Consider the following 24,043-nt stretch of genomic DNA (forward strand, 5'->3'; position numbering starts at 1 on the left):
CCACAAATTCTGAAGAAATTTTATCAGTTATAAAAACCTTGAAAACAGGGTACTCAAGTGGAATTGATGGAATACCAGATGCAATTATTAAAAACTGCTGTCTTGCCTTAGCTGAACCCTTGACACATTTGTGCAACAGCTCACTGGCATCAGGAACCTTCCCTTCATGCTTAAAAACAGCAAAGCTGAAACCCCTGTTCAAAAAAGGAAATCCAGAATGTGTTTCAAATTATAGACCAATAGCCCTACTGCCTGTATTTTCTAAAATTTTAGAAAAAGTTTTTTATAAGAGATTGTCTGATTTCCTAAATAAAAATAAAATTCTCTCTCCTTCACAGCATGGCTTCAGTAAAGGCTATTCAACTGAAAGTGCAATATTTGAATTTCTTAATGAAATCTATACTAAACTGGATACAAGTGAGTTTGTGACAGGCATATGTCTTGATTTATCTAAAGCTTTTGACGTCATTGACCATAATGCCCTACTGCAGAAGCTTGACCAGTTAGGAATTAGAGGTATATCCAATGAGTGGCTCAAGACATACCTATGTGGTTGAAGTGCAATATACTGACCATAACGAAATCAGCAAAATTCAGGGTATGAAAATGTGAAATATGGTGTCCCTCAAGGGTCAGTATTAGGACCCATTCTGTTTCTCCTCTGTGTCAATGATCTTATGTACAACAAGTATTGCCAAACTACCCTCCAATTTGCAGACGATACAAGCTTCCTTATTAGTGGTAAAACAGAAGAAAAACTAAAAGACTATCCAAACAATGAACAATGTGGAACAGTGGTTCAGCTACAACAAGCTAATTATAAACAAAGAAATGACAGTAGCACTGAACTTCTGTAATGTAAAAGGAAGACACCACCCAAACATAGAAACAGAACATAGGGACAGAGTTCTTGAAAGTGTTGACACCCACCCACCCACCCACACACACACACACACCCACACACACATTTGTGCAGCTACATTGTACTAGCTGTGCCCACAGTATTTGTGCTGCAGTTTGGCAAGAGGGCTCACATGCCTGCAAGTCCAGTTGTGTGATACCTCTTGTTTCCTGTTCTTTGGGTCTATTTTGCAAACATGAACACATGTGTTAGTGTCAGTATCTTAGTAATCAGTGTAAATATTTTCATGTCAGAGAAACCACTTGGAAATTGATAGCTTAGGATGTGAGCTAGAGGAACACTAACAACTGTATCACAGGAGAAGCAGACAAAACATGATAACTGATTAGTACATCTCATATGGTTAAAACTATGCTGAAGAAAGAATTACAAATATTTCACCAGAACATTCAACACACACATATCAAAACAGAACTATTAGAGGAAATATGCATTGATACAAATGCCATGGATGTGACAGGACGGATGTAGACATGCCATTCTCCCTGGCAATGGGCTGGTAGTGTTTGCTGAGCTCATAGTGTTTGCTGACTGTCTTCTTTATTAAGCCCATTACTGGTTCCTAAGACTTTCTGAGACTATGGCCACAGTCCTGGTTGATACAGTCGTTCCTGTTTTGAATTTCAATGGAATGACACTGTCCCTGTCTTTCAACATCTATGGTAAAATCCTGGTGCATCTGTATTCTATTATGTGAGACAAACAGTGCACTGTAATCACTGAATTGTTAAGATATATCAATTGAGAGGAACTTTAATAGCTGGAGCCTGGGGAACCACCACTCAGGAGCTATTTAACCCACATTCAAAAGTGGCCTACTATTTTAATTCCTGAACCTGGGGGTAGTTGGATGGTGTCATGAGGGCAGCAGCCGATTTGACTCATAAGAAGGCCATATAATGTCAAGAATTAAAATTTATTCATCTCACAGACAACTATCACTAGCAGACCCCAGCAAAGTTGTCACCATTCTTACAATAATACAGCCAAGAGATGATGTAGTTTCAGGTTTGGACAGGGGACTTAACTTTGCTCCCACAACCAAACCTACAAAGCCAAACATCACCAGCAGAGAGGTGGAAGCTATCTGTGACATGAGAGAGCACCCTGATCTTCTTGTCTTACCTATGGACAAAGGTAACACAATGATGTCCAAACTCACAAGGACTACACTGGGAAGATTCAGAGCATACTAGATGATGACTCCTACTGGAAGATCAATACTGGCCCTGCCAAGAAGGTGGGGAGCAAGACCAGGATACTTCTCAAGGACTCAGATTTACTCAGTATTGCTCTGTGCAGGCTGGTGACTGCTGTCTGCATTTATGTACAATTCTACATCCACATCTACATAGATACAGTGCATGACAGAGGGTACCCTGTACCACTACTAGTCATTTCCATTCCTGTTCCCCTAGCAAATAGAGAGTGGGAAAATGTCTATCTGTATGCCTCCATATGAGCTCTAATTTATTGCTTAGTGTCTTTGTAGTCCTTACACACAATATTTGTTGTCAGCAGTAGATTCATTTGGCACTCAGCTTCAAATGCCAGTTATCTAAATTTTCTCAATAGTGTTTCTCAAAAGGAACATTGCCTTCCCTCCAGGGATTCCCATTTAAGTTCCCAAAGCGTCTTCATAACACATGTTGTTCAAACCTACTGGTAACAGATATAGCAGACTGTCTCTGAATTGCTTCACTGTATTCCTTCAGTCCAACCTGGTACAGATCCAAAACACTTGAGAAGTACTACAAGAATAGGTTGCACCAATGTCCTATATGAAGTCTCCTTTACAGGTGAACAACTTTTTCCTAAAATTCTCCCAATAGTCTGAAGTCAACCATTCATCTTCCCTACTACAGTTCTCACATACTCATTCCATTTCATATCGCTTTCAAGCGTTTTGCCTAGATATTCAAACAACTTGACTGTGTCATGAAGGTCACTAGTAATATTGTATCTGAACATTAGAGGTTTGTTCTTCCTATTTAGCCTACATTTTACCACATTTAGAACTAATGACCATTCATCACACAAACTGGAAATTTTATCTAAGTAATCTTGTATACCTTACCATACACCACAACATCATTGACAAACAACTACAGATTGGTGCCCACCTGTCCATCAAATCATTTATGTATACAGAGAACAACAGCAGTCATTTTCTTTCCTGTCCCACTTCTGCTGATAGCCTTGTCTCAATGAAAAATTTGATGTTCACTTTCACACTGTGGCCCATGGTGCCATCTGATCTCTTAACTGTGACATTTAGGAAAGGTAGTCTTCCCTCTACCTTGGTCTCCACAATGAATTTGTTGTTGGGATGTACGGAATTTCAACATGCAAGTAAGTCATGGAGTCTGTCTCTTCCATCGGGACATATGAAAAACATGTCATCCACATACTGAAAAAAGGAAATAAATTTCCATTTGGATGAGTGTTCCACATACAGATTGGCAACCAGAGTCAAGAGTGGGCTGCAGATTGTGCCTCCCTCCATCTGTTCACAGTAGTATCCATTAAAAAGAAAATATGTCGTGGTCAGCCAATGCCTGTAAAGGACGATACACTAACTAATGAGTGCTACTGATTTTCTTAGAGGCACCCTGTTGAATATCAAAATAATGTCATAAGCTCATCAGGACGTCTGAATCCTTCAAGCCAAAGTTGTTGAGGCATTTCATAAAATCCGCAGAATTGCAGGAGTTATTTGGGCATTTACTCATGTATGCAGTGAATGTGTCTTTCAGCTATTTTGCCAACAAATATGTGGGAGCTCTGATGTCTCTGATAATAGGGTGTAATGGTATACCTTCTTTGTGGATCTTAGGGCATCCATAAAATCTTGGTGGTACAGATACTTATGGTAACAACTGATAATCCTTGGGGGTAAATCTGAGTCCATGAGAAGTGTCCTGGTCTTTCTCTCCACCTATATCAGATTTGCATTGATATTCCTATAAGAGTCATCATCTAGTAGGCCCTGAATCTTCTCAGTGTAGCTGCTGTGACTTAGGACAGCCATTAACATGTATGTCTGGTCACTCCACATATGCACCACATTCATTAAGACAAATGTGCACCATATTCAATTTTGTAACCCTATCAATGGCTGCAGCATGATTATGAATATGGTTACCACTTATTCATAAATATTGATTATCAGCTCTTCAATGCACTTGGATAGTCATTCTGTACATCAAACCTGTAGTTATGAATTATTGCCTCTGCCTATGAACAACAAGAGGATGATCATTGAACCACTCCACCTCGTGTAGCTGAGTTTGGGTTGCTACTAGTTTGCCTATGTCCATCCATTGCAGTTTATCCAATTAATAACTCCATGCCATTCAAGCAAATTATGTAACTCAGTCATCTTCTGACCCCTCACACAGCACTTACTGACATGCCACTCTCAAATGTGTAATTGTTCGCTATATACATATGTTGCAAGCAGTTTTTAGAGACATAAGTGTGATGCTGGTCAACGTAAACAAAAAAGGTTCTCACTACCTGAAAAACATGGGAAGCTCCTTCTGCATCCAAAGAATGTATAAACATTCCTACTGATCGATTATTAACTCTGTAAGATGAAATAAAATAACTACCAGGAAAAGAAACACATAAACTTTAAGTGGTTAATATAAAATAAAATAATGGTTCTCAGTTAAACTACACGACTGTGTCATTGACAATAGTACTGAGTAACCAAAATTTAAACAACAAGCCTTAAAAAATGAAAAAAGTGTAGAACTATCTTTCTATCAGATGCTTAATACAGCATTTAAGACAGAATAGTTAGGGAACAGCATGTTCAAAAAACGTAAGAAGAGTCTTCGCAGTGGTAAATGTACTGAAATGTGGGCAATAGTATTGGTCAAAGTAAGTGATTATGACATTGCAAGTAACACTAAGACACACCTCTAAATTTTGAACAACAAAATTAAAAACAAGGAAAAACTATAAACAGTGGATTTATGTCAGATATTAATTTAAGAGAATAAATCTCCATGTAATAGAGGCACCTCATTTTGTAGAATAAGACAAACTACACTATTTTAAAATAAAGTACCAGTTCAATATTAATGTGTTATTTACGGAACATTGAAAAATTATTTACATCTTTCCACATTAACTGGTTAATTTTCACTATATTTTTTTCAGCACCTGATGACAGAAGATTGGTTGCTGTTGACAGAGAGACATATATTTATAAAGGGCACAAATATACATTCCATCGTGAGCGTATGACATGGGAGGAAGCTGCACAAATCTGCTCAAATGAAGGGGGATATCTTGCAATCTTGGAAGACATGGCTGAAACTCAATTCATTACTGAAGCTATGGCTGGTGGATTGTGTTTCTTTCACCGTAAGTTATTTCATCATATTACAGTATTTTCAGTTATGAGTATTTATACATATGATATTTTTGAAATAACTGCATTTCATTTAAAATGAAGTTCTATGTCCAATCTGTCTTTGAACTTGAAGCTTTATGGTTTTAGAGTTACAAATAATTATTTTTAACTGGTCTTCACTATTCTGTAAAGTAGCAGTCTCCAGATTTTGTAGTCTTTTGACAAGTAGACATTTTGCTATTCTCAGGATTGCTGAAGATTTCAGAAATCTGGACAATGACGTTACATGAAAGGATATTTGACAGCAGTTTAATTATAAATATGTTCAATCACATTTCAGAGTATGACCAAAGTTTATGTAGATTTGTGTCACTAATGAATGGGAAGTGTCATAAACTTTTATATTTATCTGCAACTTGAAGATAAAGAAGATGAAATTCACAGGAAAGAAGAAAATAAACTCCTCTAAATCATGACACCACTGTATAAATTTTTCTCTCTCACTACCGGACAGTACTTATTTTATATTAATGATGAGGTATCATTCCAGCATTATGTCCTCTTGGGTTGAAAAATTTAATCAGCTGCCAGAGTACACAACTGGTGGAAATATTTAGTCATATTCACCATAAATAACTGTCACACAAAGGCAAACTGCAATAGAATGAAGGAAAAATATAAGTTGTTTACCCAATATATCAACTGAAAATACTGCATGTGTATGAACTTAACAATTACTTGTACAACCAGCCAGATACAACTTGTGAAATCTACTTTGGACTTCAAACATGAGAATTGCCTCTTACTGAAAGTACAGACACACAGACATTTGTATAATAAACTGTGGTGCCTAGAGTAAATCATAATCCTCAGAGGAATAAAATGATCATTTAATTCATATTGTTCCACAATGTATATACTCTCATTTTGTGTAAATATGTCAAATGGCTGATATGATGACTTACAATATAAATATAAGATGCCAATAGTACAATACTTTGAGCAGTCAGTTAAATCTAAGACATGGAAAGCTTTGTTCATTGACTGTGTATTTTATGACCCTTGAAACAATATCAATATGGGGAATATTTTATTTCCAGTTCTCATAGATTTTGAAGACAATGTAAAACTAAATTATTTATCTTTTCAGCTTACCAGAATATTTGGATAGGTGGAAGATACATTGAAGGAAACTGGATGTGGGTTCCAACTGAGGTAAAAATACCAAGTGATATAGGAAGTGATGGCTATCCTCCATGGTCTGTCGATATTAGTGCAGACAATTTATGTTTAACAATAAACAGAAGATTCATTACTAGACCAATTTTATCAGATCTCAACTGTGAATGGAAGAGGAATTTTGTCTGTGAACGTGGTAAATTATCCTACATTTAACACAATTTCCTTAGTCTTCATGAATTGTTTTCCTGTAGTTATTATTGTTATTTTCAACAAATAAAAATGGAGGTTAATATAATATTGTACTTACCAAAATTTATTCTGAACATTAACCCTCCAGAGTCATAACTTATTTCTTTATTTTTATAATGAGAGTGAAAAAATTAAGGTATTATAATGCCCTTGACATATTAATTCAATTTTTATGTACTGAAACAGTTACTGTAAGCATATCAAATAATTCATCAATTATATTTCAGGTTGTGCTCAGTTGAAGGATGGTGAACGACAATACTGGGATCCTCCTTTGTGTTCTCAGACTTTCAGCGAAATTGGAGATGAATGTAGCCTTATTTGCAAAGATGGATATGAACTTAGTGGAAGTGCTACAATCACATGCACTCTTGATGGCTGGAATGGCACTGCTGGTTTGAATAAAATACCTGATTGCAAAAGTAAGTGCAGTAACTATTACAAATTTACCTCCAAAAAGAACATTTATCTGCTTCTTGCTGTATTTAAATGGAATACTAGTTGTTAGTAATTTAACTTTTTCATAAAATGCTTATAATCCATACATTTAAACAGTAACAACTCAAGGAAAGCTGCTAGAGGTGATTATAGAAACAGAATACTAAATTTTGGAACTTGTAATTCCTTCATCAGGAGAACAATAAAGGTAGAAAAGGGAAGAGTAACCTTTTAATTATAGTAAAAAACTGTATACAGTTACACACAACCTCTAAAGATGAAGAAATATGAAAAAAAACTAGGTGAACAGGAGATAGCTGTGGTGAACAGTTCAAAATACCTGGGCTTACATATTAAAAGCAAATTAAACTGGTCAAACCACACCCTCAATCTGTGCAAAAGAATGAATTCTGCAATTATGCTTCAAGCATTGTTTACTCTTATAGGAACATTATTTTTCTATAATAAATTTTCACTAATATTTATTTTCTGTAATATTTATTTTTTCTGTAATATTTAATTATCTGTAAATTTATTTTTCTGTAATAGAACTTAAGTTGTAGATACTTTAATGTGACACTGACATGTTCCATATCCTGTGATACATTTAGAATGTGGATCACCAGAACACAAAATAAATAAATCAGAAATTAATAATTATAGTTGCTGGTTGGAAAGATAAGTTACTCCTAAGCTGTTATAATACACCAGGCTGAGGCTTGCATATCGTGCAATACAATAGACATAGCTAATGCTATATATCTTACAGTGAATGTGAATGATGTGTTAATTTGATCAAAAATGATTGACAACCTAATACATCAGGACAAGTATTAACATAAGATTGTACCATTTACTGCCCAAAAAGCTACTTTACTTCAACTTGCCAATAACCCCTTTATATTCATGGTACAATCCAATATGTGAAATAATGTCTTAATTTATGTAATAAATGTGAACAGGAACATTACATTGTCCAATGGTCACCTATAGACTACTGTGGTGTAAAGGATGAGCCATACAATAAGGGATTTTACTTTATTATATGAGCCTCCAACCGGTAACTTCATTTTTCCATTGTTGCCAAGCCACGGCCGGCAGTGTTAGCTGCCTGTAAATTCTTTCGTCCCACGGTCTAGTAACAGGAAGTCAACACTGAGAAAGGGCACCTTGTTCACGCGCCTCTCTCCTGTGCTGACGAGGTAACGCCACCCCAGGCATCGCTTAGCAGGCAACGCTCTGGAAAGTTCCATGCCGCCCACACAGTTTGCTCGGTCCTGACCAATCAGGGCGGAGGAAGCCACGTGGTGCATCGAACATACCCGGCCGCCCGTCGCCGGGCCCGCACTCTCTTGTATTCTTGGTTCTCCCAGTGCTGCGGCACTGTGGACTTAGGTTTGGCAGACAACAACTTCGGTAGCTTCGCAAACAATGTTCACCAAATTTATGTAGCCCTTTTCAACCTGCTTTAGCCAATAAATGGCCTTTCTCTAAAAATTACCTTATTATTCCATAACACCCACCGCCTGCCCATACGCCCATCCTGTACAATGGGATTGGAAAACTTATTTTTAGGAATTTCCTAAAATTAAATTTAATGTTAATAAGTATTCATTTTATATTAATCTGGGATATGTCTTCATTTAGCTGTAATAAATTGAAAATGCTACCAATAAATTTTGTAATAATCCTGACATATTAATTCAAATTTTGTTCTGTCATCATACAATAGTAAATGTGACCATCAGTGATAATTCATCAATTTTATTTCAGGTTGTGCTCTATTGAAGGATGGTAAAGGACAATACTGGGACCCTCCATTGTGTTCTCAGACACACAGTGAAATAGGAGATGAATGTAGCCTTGTTTGCAAAGATGGATATGAACTTAGTGGAAGTGCTACAGTTACATGCACTGCTGATGGCTGGGATGGCACAGATGGTTTGAATAATCTTCCTGAATGCAAAAGTAAGTACAGTAATTATTTCAGACATACCTCAAAATAGAACATTTTACCCACTAATGAATTCATGTAATATCAGCCATTAGTAATTTTTATTATTTATTGAGACTTTCCTCAATATAGAAGTTTCTCTCCAAAATAACAATACATTCAGTTCTTATTAAAGTGAGTATTACTTAAGTAGTGTTAGTAATTTATTTTTTTTTTTCAAAAATCAAATAGGAATTTAGATAAGGGGAAAGTTAACTGGCTAGCTGCTGGTTAGGAGGATAAACTGCTCCTAAGATCTCCAAGGGTAATCACAAAACACATTTGTTTGGATCACAGAAATGACAAACTCTGATTTGGTATAAACACATGGACATTGTTTCCGCTCAGTGTTCTCATGAAGAATGTGGGCTTCTTAACACGAGGTGCTATCCAAAATTTTTGGGAATGGTGTTGCCATCTGCTGAAAACCTTACCTTTGGACTAATGATCACCATCACCCTCGAAGTAGTTCCCATCTGCACATACACACTGGTCCCAGCCCTTCTGCCACTGGTCAAACATTTTCTGAAAGTTGTTCTTTGAGGGTGTTTATCACCGCCAGCGATGCTTCTAGAATCCTCTCTGTTGTGTAGAACCAATGCCTTTCAACTTGAGTTTCAGTTTTGGGAATAGCACAAAGTTGCAAGGTGCCAAATCTGCTGAGTATGGCCCACATCTCGTGGTCGTGCGGTAGCGTTCTCGCTTCCCACGCCCAGGTTCCCGGGTTCAATTCCCGGCGGGATCAGGGATTTTCTCTGCCTCGTGATGGCTGGGTGTTGTGTGCTGTCCTTATGTTAGTTAGGTTTAAGTAGTTCTAAGTTCTAGGGGACTTATGACCACAGCAGTTGAGTCCCATAGTGCTCAGAGCCATTTGAACCATTTTTGCTGAATATGGTGGGTGGGGTACAACTGCCATGTTGTAGTATGCAGAATTCACTGTTTGGTTGGGTGGGATGAATTCTTTGTGCATAATTCCCTTGGTATCAAAGAAAATGATGATCATGCTCTCCACTTTGCTCTTCACTTGTCTTGATTTTGGGTCTTGGAGAGCCCGGGCTCTTCCACTGGGACGATTGCAGCTTTGTCTCTGAGTCATAAGCATAAATCCATCTCTTGCCGCCAGTGATGACCCATGACAAGAATGTTGGATCATCATATGCGGTCTGACGAAGGTCCGTGCACACTTCAACATGCTGTGTCTTCTGATTGGCAGTCAAGATCCTTGGCACAAATTTTGTGGTGACACAATACATGCCCGATTCATCAGTCAACATTCGTTGACATGTTCCATAACCAATACCCACTTCATCTGCAAGGTCTTAAATGGTTTGATGTCGATCCACATGAACCAGTTGTTTTGAAGTTTGGCAACAATGTCTGGTGTTGTGCGGCTAATGGGCCTTCCAGTGTGAGCATCATCTTCAGCATCTATACAGCCAGCCCTGAACTGAATGCCACTCATACTCACATGTAAGGCTCAAGCTCTGTCCCCCAAACACTTGTTGAATCATTGAAAGGGTCTCCGTAGCACTTTTCGCAAGATTTGCACAGAATTTGATGCACACGTGCTGTTCTGTTCATGGATCCATTGTAAATCACCACACACCAAGCACAGAGTATTATGGAAATCACTGTGGACACGCAACACGTCCTTGCAGCTGAATGCCACTCCACACACTGACTCATCAGATATGCAGCTCTTGCCACATAGTGGTGCAAAGATCTACTACTCCTACTTTCTAGATGGCAGCACCAGTCCTGAAAATTTTGAATGCCACCTCATAATCCTGTCAGTCCAAAAAGTTTTGAAACTGGATTAATAAAAAAGAGGGAAAGATTAAGATGGTGATTTTAATGCTTTGTCTGTGCTACATAGTCTCCCCTTACTTGAGTACAATGCATAGAATATTCATACAACCATGTGAAACTGTCAGAAAAGTCCTTCTTTGGGATGTTCTTCTTCCACATTGGCTTGAATGTTGATTACATCATCAAAGTATTGACCTTTTATGTGAATTTCTGCATTTTATTGTTCTGTAGTAGCTTTGTGTTGATAACATGAAGTCTTGTCACCTGTGATCATTTTTTCCTGAAAAGAATTATCCATATTTTTTGTTTCAATGAAATCATGGTAGAAATGCACATATAATTGGTTCTTTTTGGTGAGTCAATGTGAAGGCAAACTATGCATGCACTTTTCTCATCTTCAAAATATTCTGGAGAGTGTCTTGAGCACATGGTTTGAAGATGTTGCTTGACTGTGATTTGCCACACAACAATTTCAGCATATTATGGTTGCACATTCACTACATAACCTTGGCTGCTTACCACTGACTGGTCAAATGCACAGCTGTTGTTTACAGTTATAGTTCAAGCTGCTACCATAGACCCTGCAGACTGCACTGACATTTATTGTACACCAGGAACATGATCAGTCTTGGAACTTTTTGGGCAGATGGTGTACATTGACTTCCCTGCCAGCCATTTATAGCGGCCCCCATCTTTCATGATTAAGGCTATGCTAGACGTATGTCTCACACTGCAACTTTTGCAAGGAGTAATAAATCTCAAACATTTTTCTTTGTAAATGAGACACAGATGATACATACAGGGTGTACATAAAGTCCAGGAACACTTTCAATTACTTATTGCACAAAAAACCAAACATTGTACACATATCATACATATGTGATTTTGAAGAGAAATCTTGAAAGTTTTTATCTTCATGTATACCGTCACAGCATAGTTTGATAGTTTGCTGATAGTCAGGGCTAGTTGCAAACACGGCAAGTTCAGGTGCGGAGCGAGCTTTCTGTGTTGGAATTCGACAAAAACAAGTGTGCTACAGCTGTTCAACGGATGTTTAGAACCAAGTACAGCAAGAAGCCACCAACAAGGAAGGCCATTTACCACTGGCACAACAAATTTGTTATGACAGGTTCCTTGTCCCCAGCAAAAAGAAACGAATGTCCCAGTGTGAGTGAAGTGAATGTGGAGAACGTACGAGATTCATTCATACAGAGTTCAAAGAAATCGGTGTGTTGTGCATCCCGTGAACTCAAAATGGCTCCAATGACAGTATAGAAAGTCCAGCAACAGAAGCTGTATATGAAACCATTCAAATTGGAGCTAGTGCAGAAGGTCAATGACAACAACAAAGACAACCGTTTTGAATTTTGTTCGCAGTTGCAACACTTGAATGTGGATGGAGATGGCATTGTTGATCACTTAATTTTTAGTGACAAAGCCAATTTTCACACTAGTGGGAAAGTGAACAGGCATAATTGTTGAATCTGGGGTACAAAGCATTGACCCAAAGGTAAATGTTTTTTGTGCCTTGTCATGTTGAAAACTGTATGGGCCATTCTTCTTTGCCGAGAGCACTGTCACTGGATATTCCTACTTGGACATGTTGGAGCAATGGCTGATGCCTCAAATGCAATCAGACTCTCCATTCAACTTTCAGCAGGATGGCGCTCCACCGCATCTTCATCATGAATTTGGGGGTTCCCGAACATGGAGCTGCTGCATCGGCGGATCAGCCGTGCTACAGAAGGGGACAGCTGTTTCATGAAATGGCCTCGCTGATCACCAAAACTCACTCCATGAGACTTTCTTCTGTGGGGGGGGGGGGGCACATTAAAGATCTGGTGTATGTACTGCCTCTACCACATGATGTAGCAGAGCTCTGTGCAAGAATTCGGGAAGTGACTGCCATAGTCGACAATGCCGTGTTGCGATTGGTATGGCAAGAATTCAATTACCGTATTGATGTTTGCTGGTCACTCATGGTTCGCATATCGAATGTTTGTAAAAAAGACTTTCAGAGCTTCTCTTCAAAATGCAATATGTATGACATCTGTACAATGTTTAGTTTTTGTGCAATAAATAATTGAAAGTGTTCCCGGACTTTATGTACCCCCTGTATTTTTAGTTGCAAAATGTAAAAAATATTTTTTAAGAATTTCTTAAAATCAGATTCAGTGTAAATAAGTATTCAGTTTAGAAGAACCTGGCAGTTTGTCATAAGTTAGATGTAATGAATTTAATATTCAACAATAAATTTTATAATGATCTTTACATGTTAATTCAAATTTTGATGTTTTATCATATAATTAATGTTTACATCTCAAATAAATCATCAAATCTATTTTAGGTTGTGGGCTGTTGAAAGACAGTGATCGACAATACTGGGATCCTCCTTCTTGTACTGAAACTTTCAAAGAGGTGGGAGATGAGTGCAACCTTGTTTGCAGAGATGGATATACCCTTAATGGAACTGCTACAGTCACATGCACTGATGATGGCTGGAGTGGTGCTGGTGGATTGAATGTATTTCCTGAATGCAAAGGTAACCCCAATGATTGTTATTATCAGAACACAAAATATAACATATTCAGTACTTTGTGTTTCATGTTGCTGTAATATCAGCTGTTAGTAATTTAACATTTTCATTAAACATGATGATAAAATCATATATTTAACCAATGACAACTCAAGCAGAGCTGACAGGTACAATTTTAAAAACAAGTTTCTAACTTTGAGATTTTTAAGCATTCCTTCATTAGGGAATCAATAAAGATCTAGAAATAGACAGAGAAAGCATCAATTGTACAGCTACTAGTTGAAGGATTAGTTGCTCCTCAGCTTTCCAATGGTCATCTACAAACACACTTCATTGGGTCATATAGATGGCAACCTTTGATTTGATATAGAATCATGGGCAATGTTTCTGCTGCCTGCATTCATGCAGAACCTGTGATTATTAACACATCAACTGCTATGCCAGCTGTATATACTGACACCGCCCTGTTGCAAGACATAGCAGATCCCCTTTTTTCCTATGGAAGTGGGAGATGCAATATCTATTTTTTAGTCTCACAATGAAAAAAAATATTATCCAAAAATTTTCTGTAGTTAAGGGTAATGTGAATAAGTATTCATTTTACATGAATGAGAGCTTCATCATGTTTAAGGTAAAAAACATATTTTAGTGTGACTCATTTATTCACATTTTAATATATAACAACAAAAAATTAATATCAAGATATGATTAATAATTCAGCAATTGAATTTCAGGCTGTGCTCACTTGCAGGACAGTGAACGAGAATACTGGGATCCCCCATCATGTTCTCAGAGCTACAGTGAAGTAGGAGATCAGTGCAGCCTCATTTGCAATGATGGATATGAACTTAGTGGAAGTGCTATTGTCACATGCACACCTGATGGGTGGAATGGCACTGGTGGTTTTGATAAAATTCCTCACTGCAAAAGTAAGTGCAATAATTATAAGAGCTGCTGCTTAAAGTATAACATGCTCAGCAGCAATATTCCAGAATCAGTGCTTTGAATGGATTTTGTTCGTCCACATGTCTTCATATCTTCATGTTTCCAATGTGGTCACTGGCTGTCTGGCCTCACCTATTAAGCCTGTGCCCTGTGAGTTGACATGTGTTAGCTGCTTCAGTGGGGTCCAAGCAGGCACATGTGTGTGTGTGTGGGGGGGGGGGGGGGAGGGGAGGGAGTTACTAGTTATCAGGAACTCCAATGTTAAGCATGTTATGGGGCCCCTTAGGCAGATAGTGTTCAGCAGTAGTAAGAAAGCCAATGGGCACTCAGTATGTCTGCTGGGGGGCCTCATCCGAGATGTGGAGGTTGCCCTGCCTGTGACTATCAAGCATGAAATGTTCAGTCATCCACAAGTTTTGGCTCACATCAGTGAGGTGGTGATGGCTGCTGGCTGAAATCTGAAGTGGAAATATCTGAGATATTTAGTGAGTCATGGAAGGTACATTGGAAAGAGAGATTAGGGGCCATAGGAGCGGGAGTGTTTATTGCAGTTGACAAAAATATCATCTCTAGTGAGGTTGAAGTTGAGTGCAACAGTGAAATTATCTGGTTGTGTATAAGGTGAAAGTAAGTTAATTGTTGGTTAATTTTACCAGCCACCTGATTCTGTTCTGACAGTTCTTGAATCATTCAAAAAAAGTCTATGGTCAGTAGCATGTAAATACTCAGATCATGCAGTACTAGTTAAAGGTGAATTAAACCTACTGAGTATAGACTAGGATGTTTATAAATGTACTGCAGGAGGTACAGACAAACAGTCATGTGCAGTACTTTTGAACACATTTTTTGAAAACTGTCTTTAGCAACTTGTTCAGGAACCCACACACAATGCATTCTACAAATAGGCTGGATCTTGTCGACAATGCAACGTAGAAATGGTGATCAGTGATCATGATGTCATTATAGCAACTATAGTTATGAAAAATAATAAATCAGTCAAGAAGACTAGGAGATTGTTTCCACTAGAAAGAGCAAATGAGAAGTTGTTAGCATCTCACTTAGACAGTGCAATGACATAACTTAGTTCCAGTAAGATGGATGTAGAGGGATTATGGGCAAAGTTTAAGCAGATTGTAAATTGTGGTCTGGAGAGTTATGTGCCTAGTAAGTGGATTAAGAATGGAAAACACCCACCATGGTTCAATAACAAAATTCACAAAAATGCTGAGGAAGCAGAGGTGGTTGCTCTCTTGGTTCAAAAGAGAACACACAAATGATGACAAACAAAGATCAGTAGAGATGTGTGCATCTGTGAAAAGATCTATATGCAAAGCATACAGCAACTACAACCCTCATACCTTAGAAAAAAATCTGACAGAGAACCCAGAAAAGCTCTATTCCTGTGTAAAATTGCTAAGCAGGTCTAAGACTTCCATTCAGTGCCTTGTTGACCAGTATGGTGCAGGAGTTGAAGACAGCAAAACGAAAGCCAGAGTTTCAAATTTTGCATTCAAGAAACTGTTCATGTATGAGAATCATAGAAACATACAACCATTTGTCCATCAGACAGGCTTTCATATGGACAGCATAGTAATAAGCATTTCTGGCGTAGAGTAAGAATCCCAATTCAGTTTTCCATTGAGTATTCTACAGCCTTGACCCCTTACCTTATTTGCATTTATTGGAAATCTCTCATGCAGCACAAAGTCCCAAATGACTGAAAAAAGTGCGTGTGACTTCTGCATGTAAGAAGGGTAAAAGAATTGACTCACAAAATTACAGACCAATATCCCTATCTTTGGTTTGCTACAGAATCTTTAAACATGTTGTATATTATCTGTTTGAATATAATAAATTTTCTTGAGACCGAGAAGCATATGCCCATGAATCAGCATTGTTTTACAAAGCACTGCTTATGCTAAACTGAACTTGCCCTTTTCTCACATGATATACTGTGAACCATGGATGAAGTGCAACAGGCAGATTCCATATTTCTAGATTTCCAGAAAGCATTTGATACAGTGCCCCAGTGTAGGCTGTTAATGAAGGTATGAGCATATTGAATAAGTTCACAGATACATGAGTGGCTTGAAGACTTTTTAAGTTATAGAGCCCAGCATGTTGTCCTCAATGGTGAGTGTTCATCAGAGATAAGGGTATAATGAGGAGTATCCCAGGGAAGTGTGATAGGACTGCTGTTGTTCACTATATATGTAAATGATTTGGCAGACAGGGTGGGCAGCAATCTGTGGTTATTTGCGGATGATGCTAAGGTGTATGGTACAGTATCAAAGTCAAGTGACTGTAGTAGGATACAATGTCTTAGACAAAATTACTAGTTAGTGTGACAAATGGCAGCTAGCTCTGAATGTGGAAAAATGTAAGTCAATCTACGAGAGTAGGAAAACCAAACCCATATCTTCATACAGCTTTAGTAGTGTTCTGCTTGACACAGTTACATCATTTAAATATCTGGACATAATATTCGAAACTGATATGAAATGGAACAAGCATGTGAGGACAGTGGTAAGGAAGGTGAATGGTTGTCTTTGGTTTGTTGGAAGAATTTTAGAAAAGTGTGGCTCATCTTTAAAGGAGGCTGCATTTACAGGGTGACAATTATTGAACTATATAAAATAAAATCACCATAACTTCTGAACAGTTTCCATTAGGATGTTCAAACTGCACTGTTCGCCATAGGGCATAATGGGAATTAGTATGTGCATGGTTTGGTTTAGCTCACTTTCATCTGGAGGGGTTCATCAATAAGCAAAATTGGCGGATTTGACTGTCGGAGAATTTTCATTTCGTGATTGAGAAATCTCTTTACTCTCAATGGGTGTGATGTGGAATGTTCAGTCACACAATAATTGGCATGATATTCCTTGATGGCAAGGTGACTAGTAAATGGTACATGAAGGTTTTGGAAGATGATTTCATCCCCATTATCCAAAGTGACCCTGATTTTTGACAACATGTGGTTCATGAAAGATGGAGCTCTAACCCATCAAAGCAGGAGAGCATTTTATGTCCTGGGGAACACTTTGGAGACTGCTTTCTTGCTCTGGGGTATCCAGATCTGAACACATGTGACTCCTTTTTTTTGGGCTATATTAAAGACAAGGTGTACAGCAATAATTCCAAAACCATTGCTGAGCTGTAAACAGCCATTCAGTAGGTCATTGACAGCATCAATGTTCCATCACTTCAATGGGTCATGCAGAATTTCACTATTCATCTGTGCCACATCATCTCCAATGATGTCAGGAATATTGAACATCTCATAACCTAAATCTGAATATCTTTAGTGGCATTTACATGTTGAATAAAGGGCATGCATGCCATAGTTTGTAACCAATTTATATTTTGTTTCATACAGTTCAATAATTGTCACACTGTAGCTGGTGCAACCTATTCTTGAGTACTGCTCGAATGTTTGGAATCTGAACCAGGTTGGATTAAAGGCATACATCAAAACAATTCAGAGGTGAGCTGCTAGATTTGTCACCAATAGTTTCAAACTACATGTAAGTTTTACATGTAGTGGGGAGTGGGGAAGGCGGATAGTCGTCTTCGGTTCATTGGTAGAATTTTGGGAAGATGTGGTTCATCTGTAAAGGAGACTGCTTATAAAACACTAATACGACCTATTCTTGAGTACTGCTCGAGTGTTTGGGATCCCTATCAGGTCAGATTGAGGGAGGACATAGAAGCAATTCAGAGGCAGGCTGCTAGATTTGTTACTGGTAGGTTTGATCATTACGCGAGTGTTACAGAAATGCTTCAGGAACTCAGGTGGCAGTCTCTAGAAGAAAGGAGGCATTCTTTTCATGAATCGCTACTGAGGAAATTTAGAGAACCAGCATTTGAGGCTGACTGTAGTACAATTTTACTGCCGCCAACTTACATTTCGCGGAAAGACCACAAAGATAAGATAAGAGAGATTAGGGCTCATACAGAGGCATATAAGCAATCATTTTTCCCTCTTTCTGTTTGGGAATGGAACAGGGAGAGAAGATGCTAGTTGTGGTACGAGGTACCCTCTGCCACGCACTGTATGGTGGATTGTGAAGTATGTATGTAGATGTAGATGTAGATGTACTCAGATGCTTTGGGAACTCAAATGGGAATCCCTGGAGAGAAGGCAATATTCTATTCAAGAAACACTGTTGAGAAAATTTAGAGAACTGGCGTTTGAAGCTGACTGCTAAATGATTCTCCTGCCATGAAAATACATTACATGTAAGGGCCACAAAGATAAGATATGAGAAATTGTGGCTCATACAGGAGCATATAGACAGTTCTTCCCCCTTGGTCTATTTACAAGTGGAACTGGAAAGGAAATGACTAGTAGCAGTACAGGGTTCCCTCTGCCATGCACTGTGCAGTGGCTTGCAGAGTGCCTACGTAGATGTAATTTTTTCATTTAGTTCACTGACAGCTGACTGGTATGTGATAGGGTCCTGAATTCTGCCAGTATGGCAGTCCAGGTTAAAATAGGCACTACAGTTTGTGGAAGGAAATGGGCAGATGAATGTGGAGCACTATAAATTTAAGTCATCTGCCTCACAAGAAAGTGTGAGCTTATGCCAAAAGCAATTTTATGCTAAGTAGGGAGATGAAAAGATGAACAAGCTTCAACAGATGAATTATCGAATGAACATAAATTCTCTGCCTGCATACTTCATAGTCAGTGCCATTTGTAACAGAAGTCATTTATCAAATGAAGGTGGCATTTTTACCATTAAGTCAAAAAATGTCACCTTTGTTCAGTAAATTCATAGCTGTGGTGTCCACATGAGCAACAAGACATTCCATATGTTTATTGCTATCTCCAAGATAAAAATGAAAGTAATAAACTATCTGAACAAACACATCTGGACACCATTATGTATTGTGGAGTTGACCACTAGACATCATGAGAAGTGTAAAAGGAGGTGGATTGCATTGTGTTTGTCCACAGCTCGTGGTCGTACGGTAGCGTTCTCGCTTCCCGCCCCCGGATTCCCGGGTTCAATTCCCGGCGGGGTCGGATTTTTCTCTGCCTCGTGGTGACTGGGTGTTGTGTGATGTCCTTAGGTTAGTTAGGTTTAAGTAGTTCTACGTTCTAGGGGACTAATGACCATAGCTGTTAAGTCCCATAGTGCTCAGAGCCATTTGAACCATTTTTTGCATTGTGTTGCCAGTAGACAAGCAGAAACACCAGAGTAGGTTGGTCAGGATAGCTCAGTGACTTTGAAGGTGGACTAAGTCATTGGATGTCATCTGAGCAACAAATCCATCAGAGATATTTCAGCCATGCTAAAGCTGCCCAAGTTGATTGTTGACAATGTGATTGTAAAGGAGAAACATGATGGAAGAATCACATCTAAACAAAGATCAGGCAGACGTCATGTACTGGTGGACAGGGACCATTCAGCATTGCGGGTGGTGGTTGTAAAAAATCACATGAAATTAGCAGAAGGAACTGCTCATGAGTTCCAAAGTGCTACCAGCACACCAGCTAGCTCAATGAGTGTGTGTAATAAGTTTAAAGAGAGGGGTACAGTGGGTGAGTGGCCCCTTCTAACCCACAAACTTCTGTAGTCAGTTCAAAGCATCATTTCAGCTGGTGTAAACAGCAATGCACTGAACGGTGGGTGATTCAAAACAAGCGATTTTGAATACTAAATATTATAATATCCTATGAGAACCTGATGGAAGAGACTGGGTTTGGCGATTGTCTCAAGAACATTACCTGTCATCATGTGTAGTGCCCATAGTGAACTGTTAAGGACATGGTGTTATGACATGGGAGTGTTTTCTGTGTTTAAGGTGTGGCTTATTGTGCTTAATAACATACTAATTTCAGAAGGATATGCTCTGTATACTGCATACAATAGAAAGACAGTTGAGAGATTATGATTGTATCAGAATGACAATGCACCCTGACATAAAGCAGCACCTGTGAGGCAATGTTTTGTGAGCAATAACATTCCTAAATGGTCTGTCCTTCCCAGAGTAACAACCTGAACTGAATGGAATAGCTTTGGCATGAGTCAGAAAGTCAACTTCACTTCAGACCTAGTGTTTCTGCTTTTGAGATGGAATGGGCTGTAATTCCTGCACAGACATTCAGAAATCTCATTGAAAGTGTCCCCTGCAGATGTCAAGTCAACATAAAGGTAAAGGGTGGACATAAGTAAGTGTCTGGATACTTTTGATCAGCTGGTTTATTTTGACTCCATTATAATACACCTTGATTAAACTGCTTTATGACTTCACATACTTCATAGTTTGTACTAGTATTTTATGAAATTTGTGGTATGTGTGAGACAATGGAAAAGTAATTTGAGCTCTATTGTAAAAGTGAGGCCATTGCCTTTATTCTCTCTGTTGGAGTTTCAATTCCAATCACTGTCTTGTGTTGCAAACATGTCAGAATTATGCAAACGATAATGTGTTTAAGAGCTGTGAATGAATTTATTAGTGTGCCTGACAACAATGCACAGTAATTATCATCATTTGTCAAAACCAGAACTAATCCTGATGATATTCCAGTGCCAGAATTTCATTTGTCTTGATCTCAAGATACAGTCTTAATTATTGGTAGTGATATTGATTTCTGAACCATCATCTTCAGATTAAGAAATTACAACAAATTAAAACTCTTCAGTCATAAATACACCAAATATGAAAGAATAAAGACTGAACATACCACTGACTTACCTGAATATTCGAGTGTGCTAATGCACCTCTTCTGGGACACAGGCAGGCAATCCAGCCCTGAATCAAATCCACCTCATGGATTAATGATGAGGGATGGTGAGCTGGCTAGCCTGAAGCTGGTTTTCAGGTGGTTTTCCACATCCATGCCAAAACCCACTTTCAATGTCAGTTACACTTTACACAAACTGCCACTAACATTGCTCATCCTGTAGTGAAACAGAATAAAGACAAAGAAGAAGAAAAGCAAACACACCATTGAAATCTTACTTCTTTTACGCTCTGTGTATTAATGTTAGATTATGAAAAGAACATTTCTTCCTACTTTAGATCTGAATATGATAGTTCAGCAATCAAAACTGATTATAAGAAATTTATTTTGTGATAAAGACAAATAAAATTAATTTTGAACATTCAGTTGGAAGCATGTACATCCTGTGATAAATTTATCATGCCTCTTCCTTGATGAGAGCTCTAGTTGAAATGATGGTCCTGGATTGCCTCTACATAGTTTGACATTTATGTTGGTCTCAAGCATTCCAAAGCCTGTTCTTAATGTTTGGATGCTGCAGTCTAAAATAATCAGTTCACTATCGAATTAGTTCCAATTGTTTCTGCAAATTGTAACTTTTATCATGTTTCAACATGGCTGTACAGTTTGAGATATTTTTCATTTTCGTGAGTGTGATATTTTACCTTAATTATTACACAGTTTAAAGCATATGCGTTAGTTTTGGATGAGTAGCATGTCATCTGCAAAAACATGGTAATTCTGAAAAATGGGTGAAACACCTGCCTGAAGTTAATAACTGATGCTTTGCACCTCATCGCAGAAACTTAATGCCATACTCTACCTTCCATTTCAGTTTAACGTGCAGTCTGAGCACAGCCCTACAAAATACTTAAGAATGCAGAGGAAAGCGAGGTTAGGTTTCAGAATATTACAGAACTCAAATATAATGCAGTAGGTCTTCTTGTCTGGAAAATTTAGAGAAATTTATATAACAACAGGTCACAAGCACAAAAACTTTGGAATAAGTAGATTTTGTAGTTATCATCACACACAAGTGTGTGCTGGTGAATTAACACTGAAAAATATCAACAATGTAGGAAAAGACAGATTGCTACTTACCATAAAGAAGACCTGACTTGTCTTCATTACAGAAAATACCAAACTATCTTTCCTACATTGTAACTCTTCCTACCTGGGGTTTCCATAGTTTGAACACCAAAAAATAATTCACTTTTTATTGTAACTGTATACAGATCTGCATTGGGCAATTTTGAACAGTTCATAAGGCATATGGTGTCTGGCTGCTGTGTGGAGGACCTGATTTCAATTCCCTGTTCTGCCAGAGTTTTTTCCTTTATGGAAAGGCTGGTGCTATGTGCACTCAGTCTTTTGCAACAAAATGAACAGCCCTTTTAGCAATCTGCTGACCCCATGCCCCTCCATACTGTGTCCAGTGATGCCATTAGCAGAGGATGGCATAGCAGTCAGTCGGTCCCGAGTGGCCCACCAGAATCAGAATGTAGGGCATTGCAGTTTGTTTATGAAGTCTACAGATTCCTTACTATGCTATCTTTCAGACAGCAGCAAGCAGTTAATAGTTGGTGTGATTAGAATGTAGGTTTCCTAAAGGCATCTGATAGGAAAAATTACCTGGAAATCTTACTTGGTTCCTACAATTTTATCCCAGCAATTAAATTTCCAACATAGGTGGATAAAGCAGTAGGGCTCTAATTGATAATAAGCAAGAAAATAATAACTGTAACACCCAGTAACAAATGCTCTCTCTCATCCTGATGTACAGTTAGTTAGGATAAATAAGCTAGTGCCTACTCCCCAGTGAAAATCATTTGTAATAGTTAATAATTCCAGAACCAGATTTTAAGAATAGCTTAGAAGTGATGAGCTGGTATGAAATTTATAAGGAACCAAATGCTGACATAAATTTTACTCTGTTCCACAATAAATTCATATAATTATTTGAAAATATCTTTCTACTTAAAAGTTACAATACTAAGGGGATAGTTTATACAAATATTTTGACTTTTGAAAATATTGTAAACTAGTCATGTACTTTATATACTGGCAATGTACTTTATATTTTGAAATTCTTAAAAAATTTGTTTTTTTAAAGAATGCTTGTACCAGATTTTTAAAATTGTCTTAAATTTTGCAGTATAATTTAACCCAAAATTATAAGTCTTGTTATTGAATGTGACAAACAACAAATTTTATATAGACATTTACAGGATCAGGACGCTTCTACATATCCTTAAAAAGTATGTAGTAGATAAAAGTCAAAAAAAAATTAATGATATTTGTATTTTTAAAAATTTTCTGTGGTGGTCATAAAGTACCCCTCCATTGATGTAATAATAGAAAATGTGTTGGTGTTGTTAAGATTGTGCTAAAGGATATTTCTAGGACCTAGACCCTACTTATACACCATCACCAATTATAAACTACGTTGTTAATAAAAGTTAAAATAATTAATGAATTTCTTTTTGTAATGGACATTAGGTACTTTCACCCCTTCATTGGTAGGTTGCATTAAGGAAAACACATTGGTATTACTAGCAACAAGCCTATGGCCATGGAAAACATTGTATTTGTGACATAACTGGTATTTAGCCAGCATTATTTGAATATTTTTTGCACTGTCATAGCATGCCTTATATTACACTAAAAAGGAGCCAATGTGAGTGCTACAAGGAAACCATTAAATTTCAGTTACACCAATAATTAATCAAATGTAAAGGGCATAAATTCATCTGAATACCTAGGAACTGCAATTACAAACAACTTAAATTGGAAAGGACACATAGAAAATGTTCTGGGGAAAGTGAACCAAAGATTGTGTTTTATTGGCCGAACACTTGGATGATACT

At 37.8% G+C, this 24,043-nt stretch overlaps 1 protein-coding gene across 1 annotated transcript in view; it reads left to right on the forward strand.

Moving 5' to 3' along the window:
• LOC126249795 (P-selectin-like) overlaps positions 1–24,043 on the forward strand; it is an 81,607-nt gene that overhangs the window by 5,202 nt on the left and 52,362 nt on the right. The window contains exons 2-7 of the mRNA XM_049951483.1: positions 5,093–5,299; positions 6,439–6,663; positions 6,947–7,141; positions 8,931–9,125; positions 13,307–13,501; positions 14,230–14,424. Of these exons, the coding sequence (XP_049807440.1) occupies positions 5,093–5,299; positions 6,439–6,663; positions 6,947–7,141; positions 8,931–9,125; positions 13,307–13,501; positions 14,230–14,424 (1,212 nt within the window). The remainder of the gene's footprint in view (positions 1–5,092; positions 5,300–6,438; positions 6,664–6,946; positions 7,142–8,930; positions 9,126–13,306; positions 13,502–14,229; positions 14,425–24,043) is intronic.

This window comes from Schistocerca nitens, chromosome 3, assembly GCF_023898315.1.
Source record: "Schistocerca nitens isolate TAMUIC-IGC-003100 chromosome 3, iqSchNite1.1, whole genome shotgun sequence".
Lineage (NCBI taxonomy): Eukaryota > Metazoa > Arthropoda > Insecta > Orthoptera > Acrididae > Schistocerca > Schistocerca nitens.